This window comes from Rhinatrema bivittatum, chromosome 16, assembly GCF_901001135.1.
Source record: "Rhinatrema bivittatum chromosome 16, aRhiBiv1.1, whole genome shotgun sequence".
Taxonomy (NCBI): domain Eukaryota; kingdom Metazoa; phylum Chordata; class Amphibia; order Gymnophiona; family Rhinatrematidae; genus Rhinatrema; species Rhinatrema bivittatum.
Genome location: NC_042630.1, coordinates 49,729,519 through 49,752,146, shown reverse-complemented (window position 1 = coordinate 49,752,146; position 22,628 = coordinate 49,729,519). Strand labels below are relative to the sequence as shown.

Genomic DNA, 22,628 nt, shown 5'->3' with positions numbered 1-22,628 from the left:
CCTCCCATTGTATTTCCAATGATTATCAAATGATTAACTACCTGTATTCTGTTTGAATCTTGTAAACCGTTGTGATGATTGCACCGAATAACGGTATATAAAACTAAAAAATAAATAAATAAAGCGTGGTAGGTGAGCAGGTTGTTGTGTTTAGTCTAGCGATATCAGCATACATAATCCATGTATCATGTTATCTCAGAGAATTCAGTGGATTCACACTATTGAATATGCTATTAGGTGGTCAGGAAGTGCAAAAAAAGAAATGTTTTTAATAAGAGTTCTTCTTTCTAGATCAAACCAGGATTGACATATTCCAGAGGTACATTAGGAAATGGTCAGATCTTCTCTTCACCCTCCTTTCTTCATTTGAATCTACATTTGCCTGTATGGCCATCTTCATGAGGTATGAGTTACATTCTCCTGTTCAGCCATCTTCATGAGGTATGTTAAAAAAAAAAAAGCGGACACTATGGATCAGAATCCTGAACTATTAGTGGAGGTGATGGAGGCAAAAACTGTATCAGAGTTTAAGAAAGCATAAGAGCAGTAACAGGGGAGACTGAGGTCAAAGGCATTTCATATGGAATGGAATTGGGTAGATTAGATGGACCTTTTAGTCCTTATTTGCCACTCATTCCTGCCCAGCTGCTTCTGCATTCCAAAGTGGCCACCAGTCAATCTAAGGCCGGCAGCATTTTGTTGTACAAAAGAATACTGCTGCACAACATAATGACACTGGCCTATGGCTGACCGGTGGCCATTGTGGAATGCAGGAGCAGCCGAGCAGGAGTGATAGAATTGCTCCTGCCTTTGGAATGCCCCGAAGTATGGTAGGGTAAGGACTTGGGGTAGAAGGAGATTTGGAGACCTAGGAGACTGACAATACTTTTGTTTATGTAATTTTGCTGAGCAGGGAGAGAGATAAGTCCCGGATGCAGAGGATATTTTTTTTATCATGCACACTCCACCAGCCACCAACAGACAGATAGCATCCAGTGAAATATATTATATGTAAAACTAATTAAAATAAAATATAACCCCAATTTACATTCCTTACCCCCAATACCCCTTTTCACAGATGGGTAGAGATATAACTATTTACAAACCTTCTTTCTAAATTAAAAAAATAAAAACATCCTCTAGTAGTCCCAGTCACCATAGTGACAACCATTTCAGGACTCAAAATTGTAACCTGCCGGGGGTCGGAGGAGTTCGAGAGAGAGAGGAGGACCGCTGCATACCAGGTGCCGGCAATCTCTTAAAAGAACTGTGAGTTTGCCGAGTGACATCACTGCCTGCGACCGGGCTTAAAACCCCGCGAGAAGCGGCGCTTAGACGGGGTCGGAGGAGTTCGAGAGAGAGAGGAGGACCGCTGCATAACAGGTGCCGGCAATCTCTTAAAAGAACTGTGAGTTTGCCGAGTGACATCACTGCCTGCGACCGGGCTTAAAACCCCGCGAGAAGCGGCGCTTAGTCGCCGCCGGCGCATCGCCTAAGCCTCGTGCGCCAAAGGGGCGCGCGCGGCTTAGACCGGCTTTGACCGCCTTTGACTGCCTTGACTGTCTTTGACCGCCTGATTGAGTAAGTGGTGGAATTTATATTGATTTTATGGGGTGGAAAAGAAAAGCTAAGGCTTATACTTCGTCTCCTCTCACTCCCAAGCTCGGACCAATGGACGCTCATTTGAGTCGGCTCAACATGCCACAAGGGAATGTCAATGGAGACTCATTTGAAGTCTCACTGAGTCCCGGCATAAATTCCAAGCCTTCACAACCCACCGTAACAGCGTCCCTGGATAGTTCCAGTGGAAGTAAGGCTGCCAATGTGAGTGGAGAGGGAGCCCTACCCGGTGAGGTAGGTCAAGAATCTCCACAAACTTTGTCTTCTTTACATCAAGAAGTAGTCAATGGCACAACAACGCCATTACAAGTAAGCATCCAACCAGTGGAAATGGATGCTTCCAAAGTGACATTGGGGGATGTGTGGAGGATGTTGTTAAAACTTGATTCTAACGTTTCTCAAATGAACTCCTCTCTTTCAATGATGGTAAATGCTAATAAGGTTGAAATAACTGAACAAGGGAAAAAATTGGTAGAAATTGAGGCAAAAGTGAATACCTTAACAACTAATGTCCAGAATGTACAAAGTGTGGAAAGTATACGTATATCTGATAATTTGACACTTCATAAGGAAATAGAGAATTTAGAAAATATGTTACGGATTAGGAACTTACGATATGTAAATTTTCTATATACCAGGTTAATGTCTCCATTTGAAATGTTTGTTAAATATTTAAAAGAAATTTTGGCCTATAAAGATGAGGAAATTCCATCAATTTGAAAGATTTATTATTTCCCATTGAAGAGAACTGATAAACCTGGGGAATTGGATGATTTACAATCCCCAGGTATATCAACATTCTTGGAAGACTCGTTGGATGTAATACATAAAAGGACAACTTTGTTTGTGTCCTTTGTTCAAGAAAGAGATAAGGAGATCATTTTCGAGAAATCCTTAAAAAATCGTGAAATATCATTTTGTGGGCAAAAGGTTTTTTCCTTCCCGGATGTTTCCAAGACTACACAAAGCCTTAGGAAACAATTTCTTAAGTTGAAAACCAAAACATTAGAGATTGGGGCAACTTTTTATTTAAAGTTCCCTTGCCGATGTTTTGTTAATTTTCATGGAAAAAAATTTGTCTTCACAATGCCAGAGCATATGGAAATTTTTTTAAGAGATAAAGAATTAGAAAAGCTAAATCAGGTTCAAACAACAGAAATGGTTTAAGTATTAATGAGACCTCATTCTCTCTCTGTATCTTATATGTTTTTGTATAAACGTTACTTTAAATGACCCCCTTATTATTAGGGTATAATCAGCCAAGATAGGAAAGTTATTGGTTAATTGTTATTTGAAAAATATTATTAAGTGGCATGATTACATTTACTTTTTGAAGAATATGGAAATTATTGAATACATGAATGTGTATTTGAAAAATTAATAAAGTATAAATTGCAAAAAAAAAAAAAAATTGTAACCTGCCCAACAGTGGTATCAGTGGGAGAAGAAACATTACATAAAGTGAAACAAGCTTTATTTTATTATATATATATATATATATATATTTTTTTTTTTTTTTAATTTCTATTTTGCTTTTCAGCACTTCAAAGCAGATTACATTTAGGTACTGTAGGAATTTAGTTCTAATACCCTATTTCCAGAACAAAGCTTTGACAATTCATTAATCCTATCTAGGATCTGTCTATACTGTTAATCAAAATTTCACCTTCCTGGGCATACAACATACTTATACATTACTTCAATATTCAAGAATTCATGGGTTTCCTCTAGATTCACTCAGTTTGGTCTCCTAGACATCAAATCAATTTCCTGGTGTTCTGGCACTCCTGTAGAAACCCTAATGACCAATCTGGTTCCTCGGGCTGCAGGGTTGCTCAGCTTAGTCTTTCAGAGTTATTCTTGCGCCTTATCTCAGTAATCTGCTTGTTCAAATCCAGATAGAGCTTATTTGCTCTGAGACATTATCTGGATGAATACCATGTTAAAAACAATTGCACTATTCACACTAAAATTTGTTACAGTATGTTAAATATTTTAAAATAAAATTGAGTGATTTGTCTTAATTGTTGTAAAACACTTCCCTCCTAATGCTGGTGATTGTGTGTGTGTGTGTGTGTGTGTGTGTGTGTGTGTGTGTGTGTGTGTGTATAATGGTATGGAGAAGATTCTTGATCATTCCCATTGGTCCAGAAAGTAAAAACAAAAACAAAACAGGGCTTAGTTAAGGTTTTACAAAAAATTTCAGCAATTTTCCTTTGGATCTTGTTTTGTAATTCAGGTTGAGGATAAACCAAGAAAGAATATCACTCTGCTTATTCAAGGACTAAGCATGAGGTTTCCAAGAGTGATCATAGATTCCTTGATTCTTGTTTACTATTTCCAAAATCTGACTTTTCTCAGGGCATTTTTTACTTCTTGATTTCTCAAACTATAAATTACGGGATTTAGCATTGGAATTAAAACTGTGTAGAGTAAGGAGAACAGTTTGTCTAGGTCTGGCGAATACATTGAGGGTGGTCTCAGGTACATGCAGCTCAGAGACCCACAGAATAGACTAACTACTGTGAGGTGGGAGGAACAGGTGGAGAAAGCTTTGCTTCTTCCTTCTGTAGATCGGATTTTCAGGATAGTTTTGATGATATAGATATATGATATCAGGATTAATGTAAAGGAAGAGAACATTACACTTATCCCTTCGATAAGTATCTGAATTTCAATGCTGTACAATTCACTGCAGGAGATTTTTATCAGTGCATTGAGATCACAGAAGAAATGGTCAATTTCATTGGAACTACAGAAAGAGAACTGAGATACTGAAATTAATATAGGAATTGAGTCTAGAGAGCCAGCTATCCAAGCAGCAGCTACAAGCAAGGCACATGTTTTCTTATTCATCTTGAGTGCATAATGCAAGGGGTGACAGATTGCCACATAGCGGTCATAGGCCATGACAGTGAGAAGGAAAAACTCTGTACTAATGAAAATCATGAAACAGTAGAGCTGTGTCAAACATAGAGAATAGGAAATGCATGTGCTCCCTGTGAAGAGGTTATTCAGCAGGGTAGATAGTGTGACTGAAGTGTTACAGATATCTAAGAGGGACAAGTTGGCAAGGAAGAAGTACATGGGTGTGTGGAGATGATGATCTGTCCACATTAAGGTTAAGAAGCCAAGGTTCCCCAACACAGAGCTAAGGAAGGCCAATAACACCAATACAGAAATAAGGAGCTTCTGGTGAGAATGGTCAGAGAATATCAAAAGAACAAATTCTGTGGTTGATGTCTCATTTCCTCTCCCCATTGTTCCAATCTTCTTAATCTGTAGAGATATTAAGGAACAGAGACATAACAACTGCAACTGAAATAAGAAAATATGTGGTGTAATGTATCAGTAGTCCTATGCATGTACATAGCTACGATAATGACTTACATACTAAATAAATGCAGTATCCAGATTGCAAAGGAAATCTGTTCCAAAACTGGTTATTTATGTTGAGGTAGATTTTAAAAGCCTTCCGCATTCATAAACAGCCACCTTTGTGTGTAAGTGAGCCACGCGGGAGATATGCAATTTTTAAATAGCCAGAAAGGGTGCACATACATCAATATATGTGTGCCCAGAAAAAGTAGGTGAAAAAGGGGCAGGGCATGGGTGTTCCAGATGAGGAACCAGCACAGACACATGTAACCCCTAATTTTCCTCAGCCAGTGCATGTATGTTATGTGCAAAACTTTGCTACAACTCCTCAGTAGGGACAGGAGTCCGGAGAACATCAGGGTTTTAAAATCTGGCTGAATGTGCGTTGGTTATAAAATACTCTTCATGTGTGTATGTCTTCAGCTCTGCACACATATCTTGTGGGGAGGGAGAGAGAGCCTCTTTATAAGGCTCAGTCTGATACTCTCTATATATGGACCATTGTAAGGGGGCACTTTGCTTCAGGGTGAGTTTTTGGGAGGTGTATCCATTGTAAAATTCACATCATTAAAGAATTTTAGACCTTATAAATGATGAAAAGGAGTTGAAATGCACAATGGGGACAATTTTAAATTTTACGTGTGCAGGGTACATTTGAGCGCACCACCTGGGGCACACAAACGTACACCCGATTTTATAACATGTGCGCTGCCGCGCGCATGTTATAAAATCTGGGGTCGGCGCACGCAAGGGGGTGCACACGTGCACCTTGCGCATGCCAAGCCCAAGGGGAGCCCCGATGGCTTTCCCCGTTCCCTCCAAGGCCGCTCCGAAATCAGAGTGGCCTTGGAGGGAACTTTTTTTTAGATCCCTCCCCACCTTTCCCTCCTTTCCCCTAACTAAACCCACCCCCCAGCCCTGCCTAAATCCCCCCCTACCTTATCTTGAAGAGTTACGCCTGCCTCTGACAGGCATAACTTGCGTGCGCCGGCTCGCCATCCCCCGGCACAGGCCTATGTGCTGTAGGATTCGGTCCCGCCCCCGACCACCCCTGAACTGCCGCCACCCCCCCGGGCTGTCCATTTTTGAAAGCCCCGGGTCATACGCGCATCCCAGGGCTTGCACGCGCTGCCGAGCCTATGCAAAATAGGTTTGGGCGCACAGGGGTAGGTTTTTGGGGATTGCGCGCGTATCTTACGCATGTAACCCTTTGAAAATCTACCCCAGTGTATCTAACAGAGACTGCAGTGTACAAATCAGCTCCTCTCTTTAGAATTTTCATTGCTTAGAAGGTCTAAAATTATTTAATGATGTCAATTTTACAAAGGATACATTGGAATGTGTACCAGCATCCTTCCTAACTCCAACCTACCTCCCTAAAACTCACCTCAAGTCAAAGAGCCCTCTTATAATGGTCCGTATCAGACTCAGCCTTTTAAAGAGGCTCTCTCTCTCCGTCCCTCCCCCCTTCCTCTCACCACAAGATATGTGTGCAGAGCTGAAGACATACACACATGAAGAACATTTTATAACCAATGCATATTCAGACAGATTTTAAAACCCTGGTGTGTGTAAATCCCGGGCCTTACATGTGTCAGGCCAATTTTCAAATGGGCCCAGCCATGTGCATAAACCCCGGTACACGAGTAGGTGCCAGGACCTAAAAAGGGAGTGGTACGGGGGGGGGGGGGGGGGTGTGGAAAGGAGCGGTCTGGGGGCAGGGCTGGAGGTGCCAGCACAGTGGCCAATTGCCACTGTGCTGGGGGAGCATGTGCCGGCAGTCGGCTGGCGCATATAAGTTGCTTCTGCTCTGGACGAGCAGCAACTTAAAGAAGAAAAAAGGTACTGGACATTATGTTTAGGGGGTGGGGAGGAGAGGGGAAGGGGAAGGGAGGCTAGGGTAGGGGGTAGGAAAGCTCCCTCCCAGTCCGCTCCTTAATTGGAGCGGACTGGGAGGGAACTAGGGAAGGCCCCGATGAGTTGCCGCATGAACACCCCTTGCACGCGCCGCCCCCGATTTTATAACATGCACGTCCATGTCTGCGTGCCAGGTAGTGTGTGCACATGGATGCACGCATGCATTGTTTTTAAATGCACCCCTTAGTTTATAAAATAGTGTGTGTCTTTGTGCACGGTGAAATATGTGCATTTATGGGCTCCTGTGTGACCCTTTTAAAATCTACAATGGTGTTCAAAGTTAATGCATCCGCTTATCCAAAGCATGTGCAAAGCATGATAATGGATTTACTTGTCATCATCAGGCTATCCACTGAATCCCAGAACGAGCTTAAATTAGTTTGGTCTCTTGGGATGTTCCATTTAGCTCTTTGTCGAGGGGTCTAATAAGCTGCTAGGCAGGCAACGTCTAGTGCATCTCTCTGATCTCATTAAGAACTCAATCAAGTTTTTCTGACTTGATGCTTCTTTTGTGAATCCATGTTTTTGGGTTTCCTGGAATCTACTTGTTTCAAGGTGTTACACTACCTTTTTTTTTATAAATGTTAGCCTAGTTTTTTCTCACTACTGAAGTTAGGATAATGGGTCGAGCTGCCCACCTTCACTTTGTGTTGCATTCCATTCCCTGGGAACTTCCCCATCGTCAAGGACAACCTGAACAGATTTGCAAGAGGCGTGGTCAACACATTCTTGAGCAATTATAGTCATCCTGGTGTGCACATCATCCGCTCTCATGACCTTATCCAGTCTTATTTTTCTAAGACTTCAAAGGCGTCCTCCTCTATAATTCAGTTTTTCATCATTTTATATTGCTCAATGCATTTACTTGAATCATGTCATTTCTCATTACTTTTTTCTGTAAATACTAGAGATGTGCTTTGGTTAAACATTTTATATACTTATAGATAGATAGATACAGATATAGATATTGTTATACATAGTTTTGCTTTTATCTCCTTGTTTTATCTGTTTTCTCTTATTTTTACACATCTGCCTGTCTTGTTGCCTTTTGCAGCTTTTATGTTTTTCCTGACTCTCTTCCTATGCCTCTGTGTTTTTGTATTTTCTAAATACTAATCTTCACAGTAAAACAGTAACCTAGCCATTTCTGCTACCTCCATAGAGAAACATACTGGCCTCGTTCTCCTTTTATTTTCATTACCCAACTTTGCACAAAGATTTGTTGCTTTCTCCATTACTACCTTTTATTGCTTAGCAAAGTTCCTCCATGTCCTTCAGCTCTCTTATTCTCAGCATGGCTTCCTGAACCCGATCTTCCATAATCATAAAGTCTGCCCTCTGAAGTCCAGGACTATAAGTGAGGAAACTTTCAAAAGTTAGTAACCCATACAAAAACTCATTTATCTATGTGCAAGGGCTTCCTGAAATGTTTGCACCATTACTCTGCTAAAAGTCTGTGCAAGGGTCCACAATGTGCAGGGCCAGTGTTTCCCATGAGCATACTACGTAGTTGCCTAGAGCACCAACATTTTGGGGGGGTGGCAAAATCCCACCAGCATGAGGCCCAAAGGGGAAGAGCAAATGCTGCCAAAGAAGGGAGTGCAATGGTAGGTAAATTGGGGATGGAGAATGCATGACTGAAGGTTTGCCTAGGGTGACAAATCCTCGTGCACCAGCCCTGACAGTATGCACAATTTAAACCATGATAAGATGACCATGCTGGGTCAGACCAAGTGTCCATCAAACCCAGCATCCTGTTCCTGGCAGTGGTCCACTCAGAGCACTTGGAAATATCAGCAGGTCCCAAACAGTAGATTCATTTCCTATTTCCCACTCCCAGGGATAAGCAGTGGCTTTCTCCAAATCAACCTATTTACTAATTATTTATGGACTTTTCCTTCAGGAACACATCCAAATCCTTCTTAAACTCATCTATGCTAGATGCTTTGACAACATCCTTTGCAAGAAATTTCACAACTTAGTTGTGCATTGATTGAAAAAAATAAACTTTCTCCAATTTATTTTAAATCTGCTATCCTTTAAATTCATGGAGAGCTCCCTAGTCCTAATGTATAACTGTTCCCTATTTATCTTTCTCTCTTTCTCAGGATTTTATAAACCTCTACCTTATCTCCTCTGAGTCAGGTCTTGTTAATGCTAAAGAACCTTAGGGGGTCATTTTCAATGGATTTACGCATGTAAATGTGACATACTATCGTAGCAATTTTCAAAAGCTATTTACTCGAGTAAAGTGCACTTACTTGAGTAAATCCTATGGACAATTCAATGGCATATATTGTAGCAATTTTGAAAAGCCCACTTCCTTGAGTAAAGTGTATTTACTCGAGCAAAAACCAGTTTTGCTTGAGTAAATGCTTTTGAAAATCTGGCCCTTAATCTTTTAGCCCTTCTTCATTAGGTAGCAATTCAATCCTCTTTATCATTTTTGTTGCCCTTCTCTGTAGCTTTTCTAGTTCCTGTATATCTTATCTCTATCACAACCCGAATTGCACACAATACTGAGGATGTGATCTTACCATAGATCTCTACAGAGGCATTAGACAGTCTCCCTTTAATTCTCCATTCCTTTCCAAATCATTCCTATCATTCTATATTAAATCACTTTTTTAACATGCTTTTTGTAAAACCACTGCTGCACACTGACCTGAGGTTTTAAATGTACTGTGCACAATGACACAAAATCCTTTTCTTGGACAGTGATTCCTAACTTATAACCCATCATCATGTAGTTAGGATTACTTTTCCATATGTGTATCACTATCAGCTAGTCCACATTAAATTTCATGTGCCATTTAGATGCCCATTTCATCGTATCTTTGAATTCTCTTGCAAGAATACATTCCTATTTCATAATCTATGTCATTAAATGAAATGCACACAAGTAGTTTAAAAGAAACTAAGACTAAATGAGAAAGATAAGTTTGAATCGACTTACAGTTTGCATTCATGGGATGGGCAGCCTCTTCTTCCACAAAGGCTCACAGATTTCAGAGCAGCCGGTAATAAAGATTGCCTGAACATCTGGGACCTGATGGAGGAACCAGGAGGGAATCCACAGAGAAAGTTTTTCTAAGGACCTGATTAACTTTATTTACTTTTTGTTGATGAAAGTGCTTAGTTTTCAAGATAGGAACTGGAAGTTGAGTGCTTGATAAGGTAAATGTTGGGGACAGAATGAGTGCACATTGAAAGTTTATAGTGCAGATGTCTTTCAGCTCTGCAGTGCTGCAGTAACGTTGCATTGGTAAAAGGCTTGCTCTGATGATGATGTCAAGGAGATGGGAGGGACACCTTTCTCCTCCTCTTACTTGGCTTTGGCAGGTGGGGATGGGGTTTGGGGGATTTGACATCACACTTGATATTTATAAGAAGCCATGAGAAAGGGAGGCTTTGGAGGATAGGGCACCACATTTAGAAGCAGGGAAGGGGGGTCACGGGAGGGGGGGCCATGGGTATGGGGAGCCCACACTTGGTTTTAGAAGACAGGAATGGGGATTGGGGGAGGGGAGATTTTGGTATGGAATTTGTGCTCTTACAGAAGAATGTGGCATGGTTCTTGGCTTTCTAAGTAAGTGTGCTAAGGAGGACTTCTAGGAGGAATGTGTCTCCTATTCAATATAAGGTTGAGCTCCAAGTTGTGAGTGATTCTTTTCTGCAGTATGTTCTGAGTGAGATTCAGGCTGGGGCTTCACTTCTGATTCCTTGGGCCTGTTAGATCACTCAGTCAATCAGAGCCTTACCACCATGGAAGCTGAGGTGACAACAGTTTACTCCTAGGCAGTGCCCAGGGTAGCTAAGGGGGAACTATAGACCACAACCATCTCATGAGAAACCCTACAAGGTTTCTGAGAAGAATTGCTGAGAAGAATTCTATGAAGAGATATAAGCAGACCTTGATTTGTAGACAAAAAGGAAGTGGAACTGTAAAGGAGGTGAGATTGATGGAATCAGGGACAGGTGTGACCTGTACAAAGGGGGAGGGACCAGGGCCACATGTGAACTCTCTCTCTCTCTCTCTCTCTCTCTCACACACACACACACACACACTCTTCTGTCTCTTAACATGCTTGATGAGCTCTAGTAGATGAAAGATGGTTGGGAGTTGATGATGCAGGATCAATGGGGTAAGAAGGAAAAGGCAGATAAAGAGAATGGGGCGCTTTTTCTCTAACCCATTCCTCCTCTCTGTCCTGATGATCCTGATCTTCCAACCCCAGCTCCCCCATAATTTCCTCAGTAGTCCTAATGTCCCTAAGTCTAACCCCCAATCCCTGGTGATTCTCATGCTCCTCCTCTCCCTGAAATATTATCCTCTACAGCAAACCTCCTCATTGGACAGTGAAGAACAGGCTCCTCTTCAAGCCAGAATCAACTGGTTCATCTCTGATTTTGTGTGTGTGTGTGTGTATGTGTGTGTGTGTGTGTGTGTGTATGTGTGTGTGTATGTGTGTGTGTGTGTGTATGGGGTGGTGGAATAGACTGGTGGGTACTATCTGCTGTCCTCAGTCTCCTCGGGCAGGGGTGTACAGCCTGGCATTCAAAAGCATGGCCTGGTCTTTGCCTCCTTGGGAAGGAAGGGAACAACACCACGTGCTCTTCTCTCTCATTTCTTTTTGTCCTCCCCACCACATCCCAGCCCTGAAACAGCACAAATCAATATGACTTCACCACCCTAGAGTCTAGATATGCTATAAGGGAGAAACAAAAAAGGACGAGATTTTGCAATTAATCACAGAGCAACTAAGAGGGTGATATTCATATGTTACTTAGCTGGATAAGTAGGATGCCGGGCACTAAATATCTGGCTATGTTCAGTGGCTACCACTTCACCGGATAAGTCATTTATCCGTCTAAGAATGTAATCTGAGATCTTGTGGGAAGGTAATGGGAATAATGGAGCAGTGCTATTTAGCCAGATAAGTTATCCAGCTAAGTAGTGATATTGAGACAGTGCCAAATATGGGGATATTCAGCTGCATAGCTGTGCAGCTGAATATCACATCTTATCGCATCTAAGTTAGCTGGATAAGCCTAGCCGGCTAACTTAGATATCCATCTATATTGTAAATGTTGACCCCTAAGAATTCTCTGGGGCAGATTTTAAAAGGTATGCACGCAGCGTACATTTGGGCGTGCTACCCGGCGTGCACAAATGTAGGCCCAATTTTATAACATGCACACGCAGCCATGCGCATGTTATAAAATCCGGGGTCGTCGCAAACAAGGGGGTGCACAATTGTGCACCTTGCGCATGCCGAGCCCTATCCGAGCCACGCTGCCTTCCCCTGTTCCCTCCCAGGCTTCACCAAAATCAGAGTGGCCTCGGAAGGAATTTGCTTACCCCCCACCCCACCTTCCCTTCCCCTACCTCCCCTTACCTCCTCCGTCCTTTCCCCCCACCTTTTCCTTTTTTGTTTTCTTTGTTCCAAAACCTACTTCAGCCCTGTGGCTGAAGTAAGTTGCACGCGCCGGCCAACTGCTGGCACGTCATCCCAGGCCCAGCGGCCATGCAGAGGCCTCTGGTCACACACACACACACACACACACACCCCAGCCCCTGGACTGCCCTGGCCCGCCCCTGCCCCACCCCTTTTTCCAAGCCCCAGGACTTACACTTGTCCCGGGGCTTTACGCGCATCGCTGGGCCTTTTGAAAATAGGCCCGGCACGCGTAACCCCCCTACGCGAGTAAATTTTGAAAATCTGCCCCTCTGTGCTTATCCCATGCTGTCTTCAAAACTTGGGATAAACACAGAGAGGCCAATCTTTAGCTACTATTTGGATGAGCAAGTTAGCTAGATAAACTTATCCGGATAACTTGGCCAATATATCCAGCAAGACAGCACACCATGGAATATATTTAGCTGGCTTATAATTAGCTGAATAAGTTTAACTGGCTAACTTTAGGACAGCCAATAGCTGTTTTAGATTTATCTGTCTCACTAAGCCAGATAAAATTGAGAATTGCCAGTTATCTAGCTAAGGGCCTGATTTACTAAGGCTTTTGTCCCATTATGTGAAGAAAATGTTTAGTAAATGAGGCCCTAAGTTAGTTGGTCTGCCCTGTGATTCTGCCTGTCATGCAGCCTCCCAACCACCAGAGGCCCTTGGGAAGCTGCTTATACCCTCTCTCCAGTCACAGCCACCATCATCACATGACTCAGTAAGGTCCATACTATTTAACCCTGCCTCTGGTTATGCTCTGGGCCTTGTTATCGAGACTGCTCCGCTTCCTGCTTGGACTCCAAATGCTCTGTGGCTTTCTTAAGCCCTCTGTTCCAAGTTTGCTTTGAGGCTTTCCTAAGCCTTTTGCTCCAAGTTTGCTCTGTTGCTTTCCTAAGTCTTCTGTTCTAGTTTTGCTCTATGGCTTTCCTCGCCTTCTGTTCCAGCTTTGGCTCAGGTGGCTCCCTAAACCTTCTGCTTTTGCCTTGTTCAGTGGCCTCCCTAGGTCTTTTGTGTTACCTGTCATCCTGTCCTGCTCCAGTGCCCAGCCTACTCCAGTGTTCCAGGTTCTATCCCATTCCAGTGTCCCAGCCTACTCCAGTGTGCCATGCCTCACTGCATCTGGTTTCAAACTCCAGTTTTATAGGGATGTGCAGAGGGACGCCATACGTTGCATTTGTGATTCAGATTTGTCGGGGAGCAAATGCATTGTATTTGGCCGTATGGCGCCCCGATGCGTTAATACGGTGATTTATATTCGTGTCCCAGCTAAAATTAAAATTAACTACAACCCCCCCCCCCTCCTGACCCCCCCCCCCCCCCAAGACTTACCAAAACTCCCTGGTGGTTCAGCGGGGAGTCCAGAAGCCATCCCCTGCACTCTCACACCCTCGGTGCTGGTCTCATCATGGCGCCGATAGCCTGTGTCACAGGGGCTACCGGTGCCATTGGTCAGCCCTTGTCACATGGTCACTGGTGCCATCTTGTGCTCCTACCATGTGACAGGGGCTGACCAATGGCACCGGTAGCCCCTGTGACATAGTATGGGCAAAGGATATCAGCGCCATTTTGAGTCCTGGCATCGGACGGCCGGAGTGCAGGAGGTCGCTCCGGGGCCCCCATTGGACCCCCAGGGACTTTTGGCCAGCTTGGGAGGTCCTCCTGACCCCCACAAGACTTGCCAAAAGTCCAGCGGGGGTCAGGGAGCGACCTCCTGCACACCGGCCGTCCGATGCCAGGACTCAAAATGACGCCGATCGCCTTTGCCCTCACTATTTATGTATGTATTTATTTAACACTTCTCTATACCGACCTTCATAGTAATAACCATATCGGATCGGTTTACATCGAACAAGGGTAAAAAACTGAAGCGACAAATAAAGTAATTAAACAAAAGAAGTGGAAAAAAGGCAAAGTTACATTCAACAAGGAGTAAGAACTTGGAAGCTTAACAGCTGGAAAGAGGTTAAAGCAGGTAGTAATTATAAATAATAACATAGAGAAGACAGGTTAAAGCATAATGTGCTTAAAAGTGCCAGAGTCCATGTCACAGATACCGACGGTCGGCCCCTGTGACATAGTGAGGGCAAAGGTGATCGGCGCCATTTTGAATACTGGCAGCAGATCGCCTTTGCCCTCACTATATCACAGGGGCCGACCGTCGGTACCTGTGACATAGTGAGGGCAAAGGTGATCGGCACCATTTTGAGTCCTGGCATTGGATGGCCGGCATGCAGGAGGTCGCTTATGGACCCCCGCTGGACTTTTGGCAAGTCTTGTGGGGGTCAGGAGGCCCCCCAAGCTGGCCAAAAGTCCCTGAGGGTCCAACGGGGTCCCGGAGTGACTTCCTGCACTCCATCCATCCGATGCCAGCACTCAAAATGGCGCTGATAGCCTTTGCCCATACTATGTCACAGGGGCTACCGGTGACATTGGTCAGCCCCTGTCACATGGTAGGAGCACAAGATGGCGCTGATGGCCATGTGACAGGGGCTGACCAATGGCCCCGGTAGCCCCTGTGACAAAGGCTATCGGTGCCATGATGAATGCTGCACCGAGGGTGTGAGTGCAGGGGATGGCTGCCGGACCCCCTGCTGGACCACCAGGGAGTTTTGGTAAGTCTTGGGGGGGGGGGGTTCATGAGGGTGGGGGGATTGTTTAAATTTTTATTTAAGTGGCCATATAATTTGGCGAATATTCGTGTATTCATGGGGAATCGCTATAGGTTTCGCTTCCCCACGAATACTACGAATAGTGCAGTATACGTTGCGGATCGCCAATACGACAAAAACGAATGCACACCCCTACAGTTTTATACTTGCCTTTGGTTCCAGATTTGCCTAAGCTCCAGTTTCCAGTCCAGCACTAGCCTCAGTCCAAGCCCCTGTCTGCCAGCTGCCAGAACCCAAAGGCTCAACCTGTGGCTACCTGTGGCTCAACCTGTGGCCCAACCTGTGGCTGGGATAGGCTGAAGATTCCCTTGCTTAGTTCTATCTTGCCTGATAGCCCTGGACTGTTCATAAGGGGGCAGATTTTAAAACCTGCGTGCGCGGCCTACATTTGTGAGTGCTAGTGCACCTTGTGCATGCCGAGCCCTAGGGGAGTCCCGATGGCTTTCCCTGTTCCCTCCGAGGCTGCTCCGATTTCAGATCGGCCTCGGAGAGAACTTTCTTTCTGCCACCCCCCACACACCTTCCCCTCCCTTCCCCTACCTAACCCACCCTCCAGCCCTACCTAAATCCCCCACACCTTTATATACAGGAAAGGTAGAAGAGCACCAACACACACAACCTACGTAATTATATAACACAGAGAATATGAATTTTTACCTGTAAATAGAACCTGACAGGTACACTTGGTCATGAACTACATTACTAATCAATCAATTGTTTTTTTATTATGATATATTCTAACTGAACCTTTTGGTATTTGTTAGAATGTACGTTAGTACCATTCACCAACCTTAGGGGGTCATTTTTCAAAATGCGGTAAGGCGTTTTCGCATGTGTTAAGGGCTTATCGCATGCAAAAAGCCCCGTTTTCACATGCGATAGGCCTTTAACGCATGCGAAAACGTGTTTACCGCATGCGATCGCACCATATCGTATGGTGCGATGCAAAAGAGAGAGAGAGAGAGAGAGAGAGAGAGAGAGAGAGAGAGAGAGAGAGAGAGAGAGAGAGAGAGAGAGAGAGAGAGAGCACCTGGCCATAATATCATGGCCCATAGGCAGGTATTTGTATCCCTAGGGTAGGCCCACCTAGTAACTCGAGGTGGGGATTAGGTAAGTGTGTAGGGGGTTAGGGGCCACTTTGACATGCTACGTGACACCTACGAACAGAACAGTGGTCTCTTGTGAAGATTAGCTGGGTGGGCCTACCCTAGGGATACAAATACCTGCCTATGGGCCATGATATTATGGCCAGGTGCTCTCTCTCTCTCTCTCTCTCTCTCTCTCTCAACCTAGCTTGATGGACATCAAGCTAGGTTGAGAGAACATTGCCCAAATCTCATCTTGGAGTGAGTTTCCTCACTCCGAAGGCCAGCTAATCTTCACAAGAGACCACTGTTCTGTTCGTAGGTGTCACGTAGCATGTCAAAGTGGCCCCTAACCCCCTACACACTTACCTAATCCCCACCTCGAGTTACTAGGTGGGCCTACCCTAGGGATACAAATACCTGCCTATGGGGCATGATATTACAGCCAGTCTCTCTCTCTCTCTCTCTCTCTCTCTCTCTCTCTCTCTCTCTCTCTCTCTCTCTCTCTCTCTCTCTCTCTCTCTCTCTCTCTCTCTCTCTCTCTCTCTCTCATCATTGAAAAACTGGTCTCCCAGTGGTTGAATGCAGGAAGTACATCAGGTTTGGCACTTATCACAGAATCAAAATGGTATCGCAATGTGCACTAACTTAGCTCTTCACACAGGTAATTATCACAATAAATACTATATTAGCATAAAACACACCCCTTTTGCTATCGCATGCGGTACTTACCGCATTTTGATAAATCCAGGCCTTAATTTGTGTGCCTACATGTACACCTTTGCGATGGTATTTAACTTAGCGACGGTATAGAAACATTTTAAAATAAATAAATATTTTGTTATTTACGTCTGCCTCTGGCAGGCATAACTTGTGCATGCCGGCTGGCAATCAGGCCCTAATACTGCCCCCGCTCACCCTGCCCCTGCCCCGCCCCATTCACAAAGTCCCGGGACATATGTGCGTCCCGGGGCTTGCGCGCGTCGCCGGGCCTATGCAAAATAGGCTCGGCAGGCACAGGAGCTGTAACACGCGTAACCCTTTTAAAATCCGCCCCAAGGATTCCACAGCCTAGCTGGGTCCTCAACCACAGAAGCCCCATCCTGACCCTCGCTTATCCAACTAACTGTTGAACTGGATAAATTGTTAGCAAGCTATGTGGTGATGCTCAGTACAGCCAAGCAACACCACTTAGCCAGATAAGTCAAAATTTCACTGGCTATATGATGCTGAATATTAACCTCACTGAATCCTTATTTGCAAAAAAGAAAATAAAAGTAATGAGATAATGGATTAGGATCCAGGGTTGTCTCACAGGTTGCACTTTTCTCTTTCTGTTTATCTGCTGCACTTTCCTCTTTCTTTTCCTCTACTGTCCATGACAGCATATTTTATGGAGGGCCGGGCACCACTCCTTGGCTAATTACAAAAGTAGGGAGCCTCCTAATTGTCCTTCCCCCAGTACTTTCATCTCCCCCCCCAAAAATAACAAAAATAACAGCTATTACAGGGCGCCAACAAGACAGGAGACACATGGAGCAAAGCGGGAAAATCACATAAAGAGAAAGAGAGAGTGTTGACAAAGGAGATAAATTGACAAAAACTTGAGCCCTTCAAAATAAATCCATATTTCTTTAATCAAGCCAAATGCATTTCCAAGCAATGCATTGCCAGAGGACAAGGGCCTTTATGTCATTGACATTGTTAGCATGGTCAAAGACAACTACTAAAGACATTCAGAGGATTAAGGTTGAAGAGCAGTTTATGTCTCAAAAACATTTTGAGGGAAGGTCTCATGTATGTGAGCTTTGAGGCTACAGCAGACAATGTGGGTGCCTTCATTGCAGTGACTACACTACAGGATGGTGGTTGCACCCTTCTGAGTTGGAGTAGCCAGATTTTCTCCTTGGTCTTCTCTTTTCATTTTCCTTTCTGACACAGAAGACGGTGTTCTAAACATGCAAACTTTTCATGTTTTTATTCTCCTAGAATTCTCCTTTTTCCTTCTTACTGGAGCGCAGTAGGTCTCCCATTTCTTTCCTCTACTAACAAGCAAGTCCTGTGTGTCAATTTATCCTACTCAGATTGTTCAACATGCTAATGCTATTTAGCTTGCCTTCAGTACTTGAAAATGTAAGTTAACAGCAGGTTGAAGAAGATAGAAAATTGTGTTAATTTAATGAACTCTCACTAACTAGCATGGAGAGTGAGTATACTCTGCTATCTAACATGAGCTCGTAAATTCTTCATTTGCATATTTCTCCAAATTATACCAAACAATGATGTCTAACTCAAGCCACTAATTAGTAGGGGATGTTTTTGTCATTTACAATTTTTTTTCTTTTCATTATTATTTTTTAAATGTATTTCATATTGTTTCATTTTAGTGTACTAAAAGGCAGCTTTGACAAATTATTGAGGAATCATGGTATTAGCATTGACATCAGTGAGGCAGAAATAAATATAACTCAGTCTCATAGCTCAGGGAGATTTAAAAAAGGAAAGGAATCACTATGGAAAACATGAACAACTCAAAATTACTGTGAATACTCCTTTTTCTCTGGGTTGACAATTAAGATATTGAATTGATATGAGTACCACGTCAACAATTTAATTTTTAAATTTTCTAATTTTTTAGTTTTCAAAACAAAATCCCATTATCCATATATCAGGTATGAGTATAATAGACCTTCATACCATCCCACGGTTTCTCGGGCATATCTGTTCCATGTTTAAACTGCTAACGGGATCATCATTAATCATTGGTCTTTACTCCACCGATATTTGTTTTTCCTTTTATGTTTATTTCAAAAGTTTTTTGTTAATATAAAATATCTTTAAAATGCTTCTCTCAAACAAATATTGAAATCCTCTTATTATTTCACTCAAAAGAGGTAAGTTCAGGATACTTTCCTTTAGCTGATATCAGAGTACAGTTCGACATGATCACGTTTCGCATCCCAGCTGCCTCAGGAACCTCTCTGGTATCGGGTTCTCTCTCTATTGTTAATGGAATAGGGATGTTCTTTGTTTCATGTACAGGTTATTCTGAAAAAACAAAGCACAATCACAACCACATTCATGGGATTCCACTTGCCTTAGCTTACTTCAGGGATAAACTTACAAACCCGCGAGCATTTTCATTACGTCGTTGCGGTGCAGGAGATACCTCCTACTGAGGTGGCTGCTACTATACTTGCTTTTATACGCATGCTCTTAGCTTGAATCAATGGACAGATTACTCGTGATTGTGTGCAGATGAATCAGGCTTGAATTCAAATCACAGGGATTCACAAAAACTGGGCCCATTCTATTTTCCAATTCAGCCCATAAGGGGAGACCGTACGTAAGTGGAAAATCCAGCGCTGTTTGTGCTGCTTTAATTGCTTTACCCTGTCATCACCATGCCAATGTATGGGAATGTATTCTAATACAGTCCAACTTAAGTCCTCAAAGCGATGTTGTTGCTATGAAAAATGTGCTACTAAAGGTGCATCCATTTTTCCTGTTTTTAGGCAACTTTTATGTTCAGTCAGTCTAGTTTTCATTAATTGCTTTGTCATCTCAACATATATTAGATCACAGGGACAAAAGATTGCATAAACTACAAAACTGGCCTGGCAGGAGAATTTCTCAGGTAAAATGATTTGACATCCTGCGGCTGATTGGACTGATGTTTTTGATTATTTCAATGCACAAAAACTACAGTCTTTGCATTCTGTCACTGAGAGGGGAAAGGATGGAACATTATTGCTGGCATGCACTACGCAATTCTTGACATTGGAGCCCCTGCTGTAAGTGAATCATATTGGATCTTTAAAAACTGGATGAATCTACACGAACAGCGATGGATTTTCCACTTATGTACGGTCTCCCCTTATGGGCTGAATTGGAAAATAGAATGGGCCCAGTTTATGTGAATCCCTGTGATTTGAAATCAAGCCTGATTCATCTGCACACAATCACGAGTAATCTGTCCATTGATTCAAGCTAAGAGCGTGCGTATAAAAGCAAGTAAAGTAGCAGCCACCTTAGTAGGCGGTATCTCCTGCACCACGACGACGTAATAAAAATGCTCGCGGGTTTGTAAGTTTATCCCTGAAGTAAGCTAAGGCAAGTGGAATCCCATGAATGTGGTTGTGATTGTGCTTTGTTTTTTCAGAATAACCTGTACATGAAATAAAGAAAATCCCTATTCCATTAACAACAGAGAGAGAACCCGATACCAGAGAGGTTCCTGAGGCAGCTGGGATGCGAAACGTGATCATGTCGAACTGTACTCTGATATCAGCTAAAGGAAAGTATCCTGAACTTACCTCTTTTGAGCGAAATAATAAGAGGATTTCAACATTTGTTTGAGAGAAGCATTTTGAACATATTTTATATTAATAAAAAACTTTTGAAAAAATCATAAAAGGAAAAACAAATATCGGTGGAGTAAAAACCAATGATTAAAGATGATCCCGTTAGCGGTTTAAACATGGAGTAAATATGCCCAAGAAACCATGGGATGGTATGAAGGTCTATTATACTCATACCTAATATATGGATAATGGGTTTTTGTTTTCAAAACTAAAAAATTAGAAAATTTAAAAATTCAATTGTTGACATGGTACTCATATCAATTCAACTCAAAATAACCCTATGCTTTTCATTTCCTATAGACAAAAGAAAAGCATAGTCTCCCCTTTTTCCACTTGGAGAGTAATTTTACAACAGCCCACAAAGTATATGTCACCAAATATTTTCAAAATGAACATATGCATGCTAGTTGGCTTTGAAAATACTGCACATTTGGCTCATACATTAACATGTATGAAGGTAAACGTTTTCATGTATACAGATAATTTTCAAAACAATTTACATGTGTAAAACTGAGTTTTATATGCCTAAATTGACTTTTGAAAATTGTTACTTTTATGCGCATATCACCTTTGAAAATTCACTCCATTCACTCAAGGTTTTATGTGGGAAAATGTTTTTTGAAAATTGCTATGATATATGCTACTTTTATGCACATAACTCCTTTGAAAATTATCTCCTTAGTTTACAAAATCTGATTTTTCTCAGGGCATTTTTTACTTCTTGATTTCTCAGAGTATAAATGATGGGGTTTAGCATTGGAGTTAAAACTGTGTAGAGTAAGGAGAATAGTTTGTCCATATCTGGTGAATACATTGAGGGTGGTCTCATATACATACAGGTCAGAGTCCCATAGAATATACTAACCACAATGAGGTGGGAGGAGCAGGTGAAAAAGGCTTTGTTTCTCCCTTCCGTAGACTGGATTTTCAGGATGGTTTTGATGATCCAGATATATGATACAAGGATTAATACGAAACAGGAGAGTACCAAAAACAACCCTTCAACAAGTATTCGAATTTCAAGGTCATATAGATCACTGCAGGAGAGTTTTATCAGAGCATTGGGGTCACAGAAGAAATGGTTAATTAAATTGGAGCTACAGAAAGAGAACTGAGATATTACAACTTCTACAGGAATTGAATCCAGAAAACCAGCTATCCATGAAGCAGCTGCAAGCATGGAACATATTTTCTTATTCATCATAAGCACATAATGCAAGGGGTGACAGATTGCTACATAGCGGTCATAGGCCATGGCAGTGAGAAGGAAGAACTCTGCATTTACCAAAATCATGAAAAAGTAGAGTTGAGTCATGCACAGAGAAAAGGATATGAGCATGTTCCCTGTAAAGAGATTGTTCAGTAATGTTGAGAGCGTGACTGAGGTGTTACAGATATCAATGAGGGATAAATTGCCAAGAAAGAAGTACATGGGTGTGTGGAGATGATGATCTGTCCACATTAATATTAGGAACCCAAAATTTCCCAAAACAGAGATAAAGAAGACCAACAAAACCAGTACTGAAATGAAGAATTGCTGCTGAGAATTTTCAGAGAATCCCAGAAGAATGAATTCTGTGGTCAATGTCTCATTTTCCCTCCCCATTGTTCTACTCTTCTTAATCTGTTAGGATATCAAGAAATAGAAATTAGAAAGAGCAGGGAAATTTTCATTTTGTTTCATCTTTTATCATTTTTTTAAAATGGTGTTTCTGTTTATTGAATGTTTAAATCAATTTCTATTTATTAGTGAACCAAAAATAATTAATTAGTTAAAACATATTTTAAAGAAAAACCTAAAAGAAACTGTCCCATAAATCCCATTACCAAACAGTAATGGACTCATGGCTATCTGACACCATTTTTGAACCACGAATGGAGAAGTAAGATTGACAAATCATCCATATTATTGATGACTAAAGTTCCTCCATACCCAGCAACTCTAATACCTGATAGAGCTTACTCAACTCTATCATGCATCATTTTGAAATCAGTCTTCTTGAGGTCCAGGAATCCTATTTATTTTATTTTATTTTTATATGGTTCAGTTTAGATCATAGTTTAATGCTGCCTGCAATGAAGTCAATACATTGACTTTAAATTCACAAGGTCCAGAAGTTGGTGCTCTTA

At 42.4% G+C, this 22,628-nt stretch overlaps 2 protein-coding genes across 2 annotated transcripts; both read right to left on the bottom strand.

The window, feature by feature from the left end:
- Positions 1 to 3,954: 3,954 nt before the first annotated feature.
- LOC115077645 (olfactory receptor 2M4-like) lies at positions 3,955 to 4,530 on the bottom strand. The gene has a single exon (XM_029579941.1). It carries the CDS (start codon positions 4,528 to 4,530, stop codon positions 3,955 to 3,957), a length of 576 nt encoding a protein of 191 aa, XP_029435801.1.
- A 16,638-nt stretch (positions 4,531 to 21,168) lies between these two features.
- LOC115077644 (olfactory receptor 1G1-like) lies at positions 21,169 to 21,753 on the bottom strand. Its single transcript, XM_029579940.1, has one exon. The coding sequence runs from the start codon at positions 21,751 to 21,753 to the stop codon at positions 21,169 to 21,171; it is 585 nt and encodes a 194-aa protein (XP_029435800.1).
- Between the last annotated feature and the right edge of the window lie 875 nt (positions 21,754 to 22,628).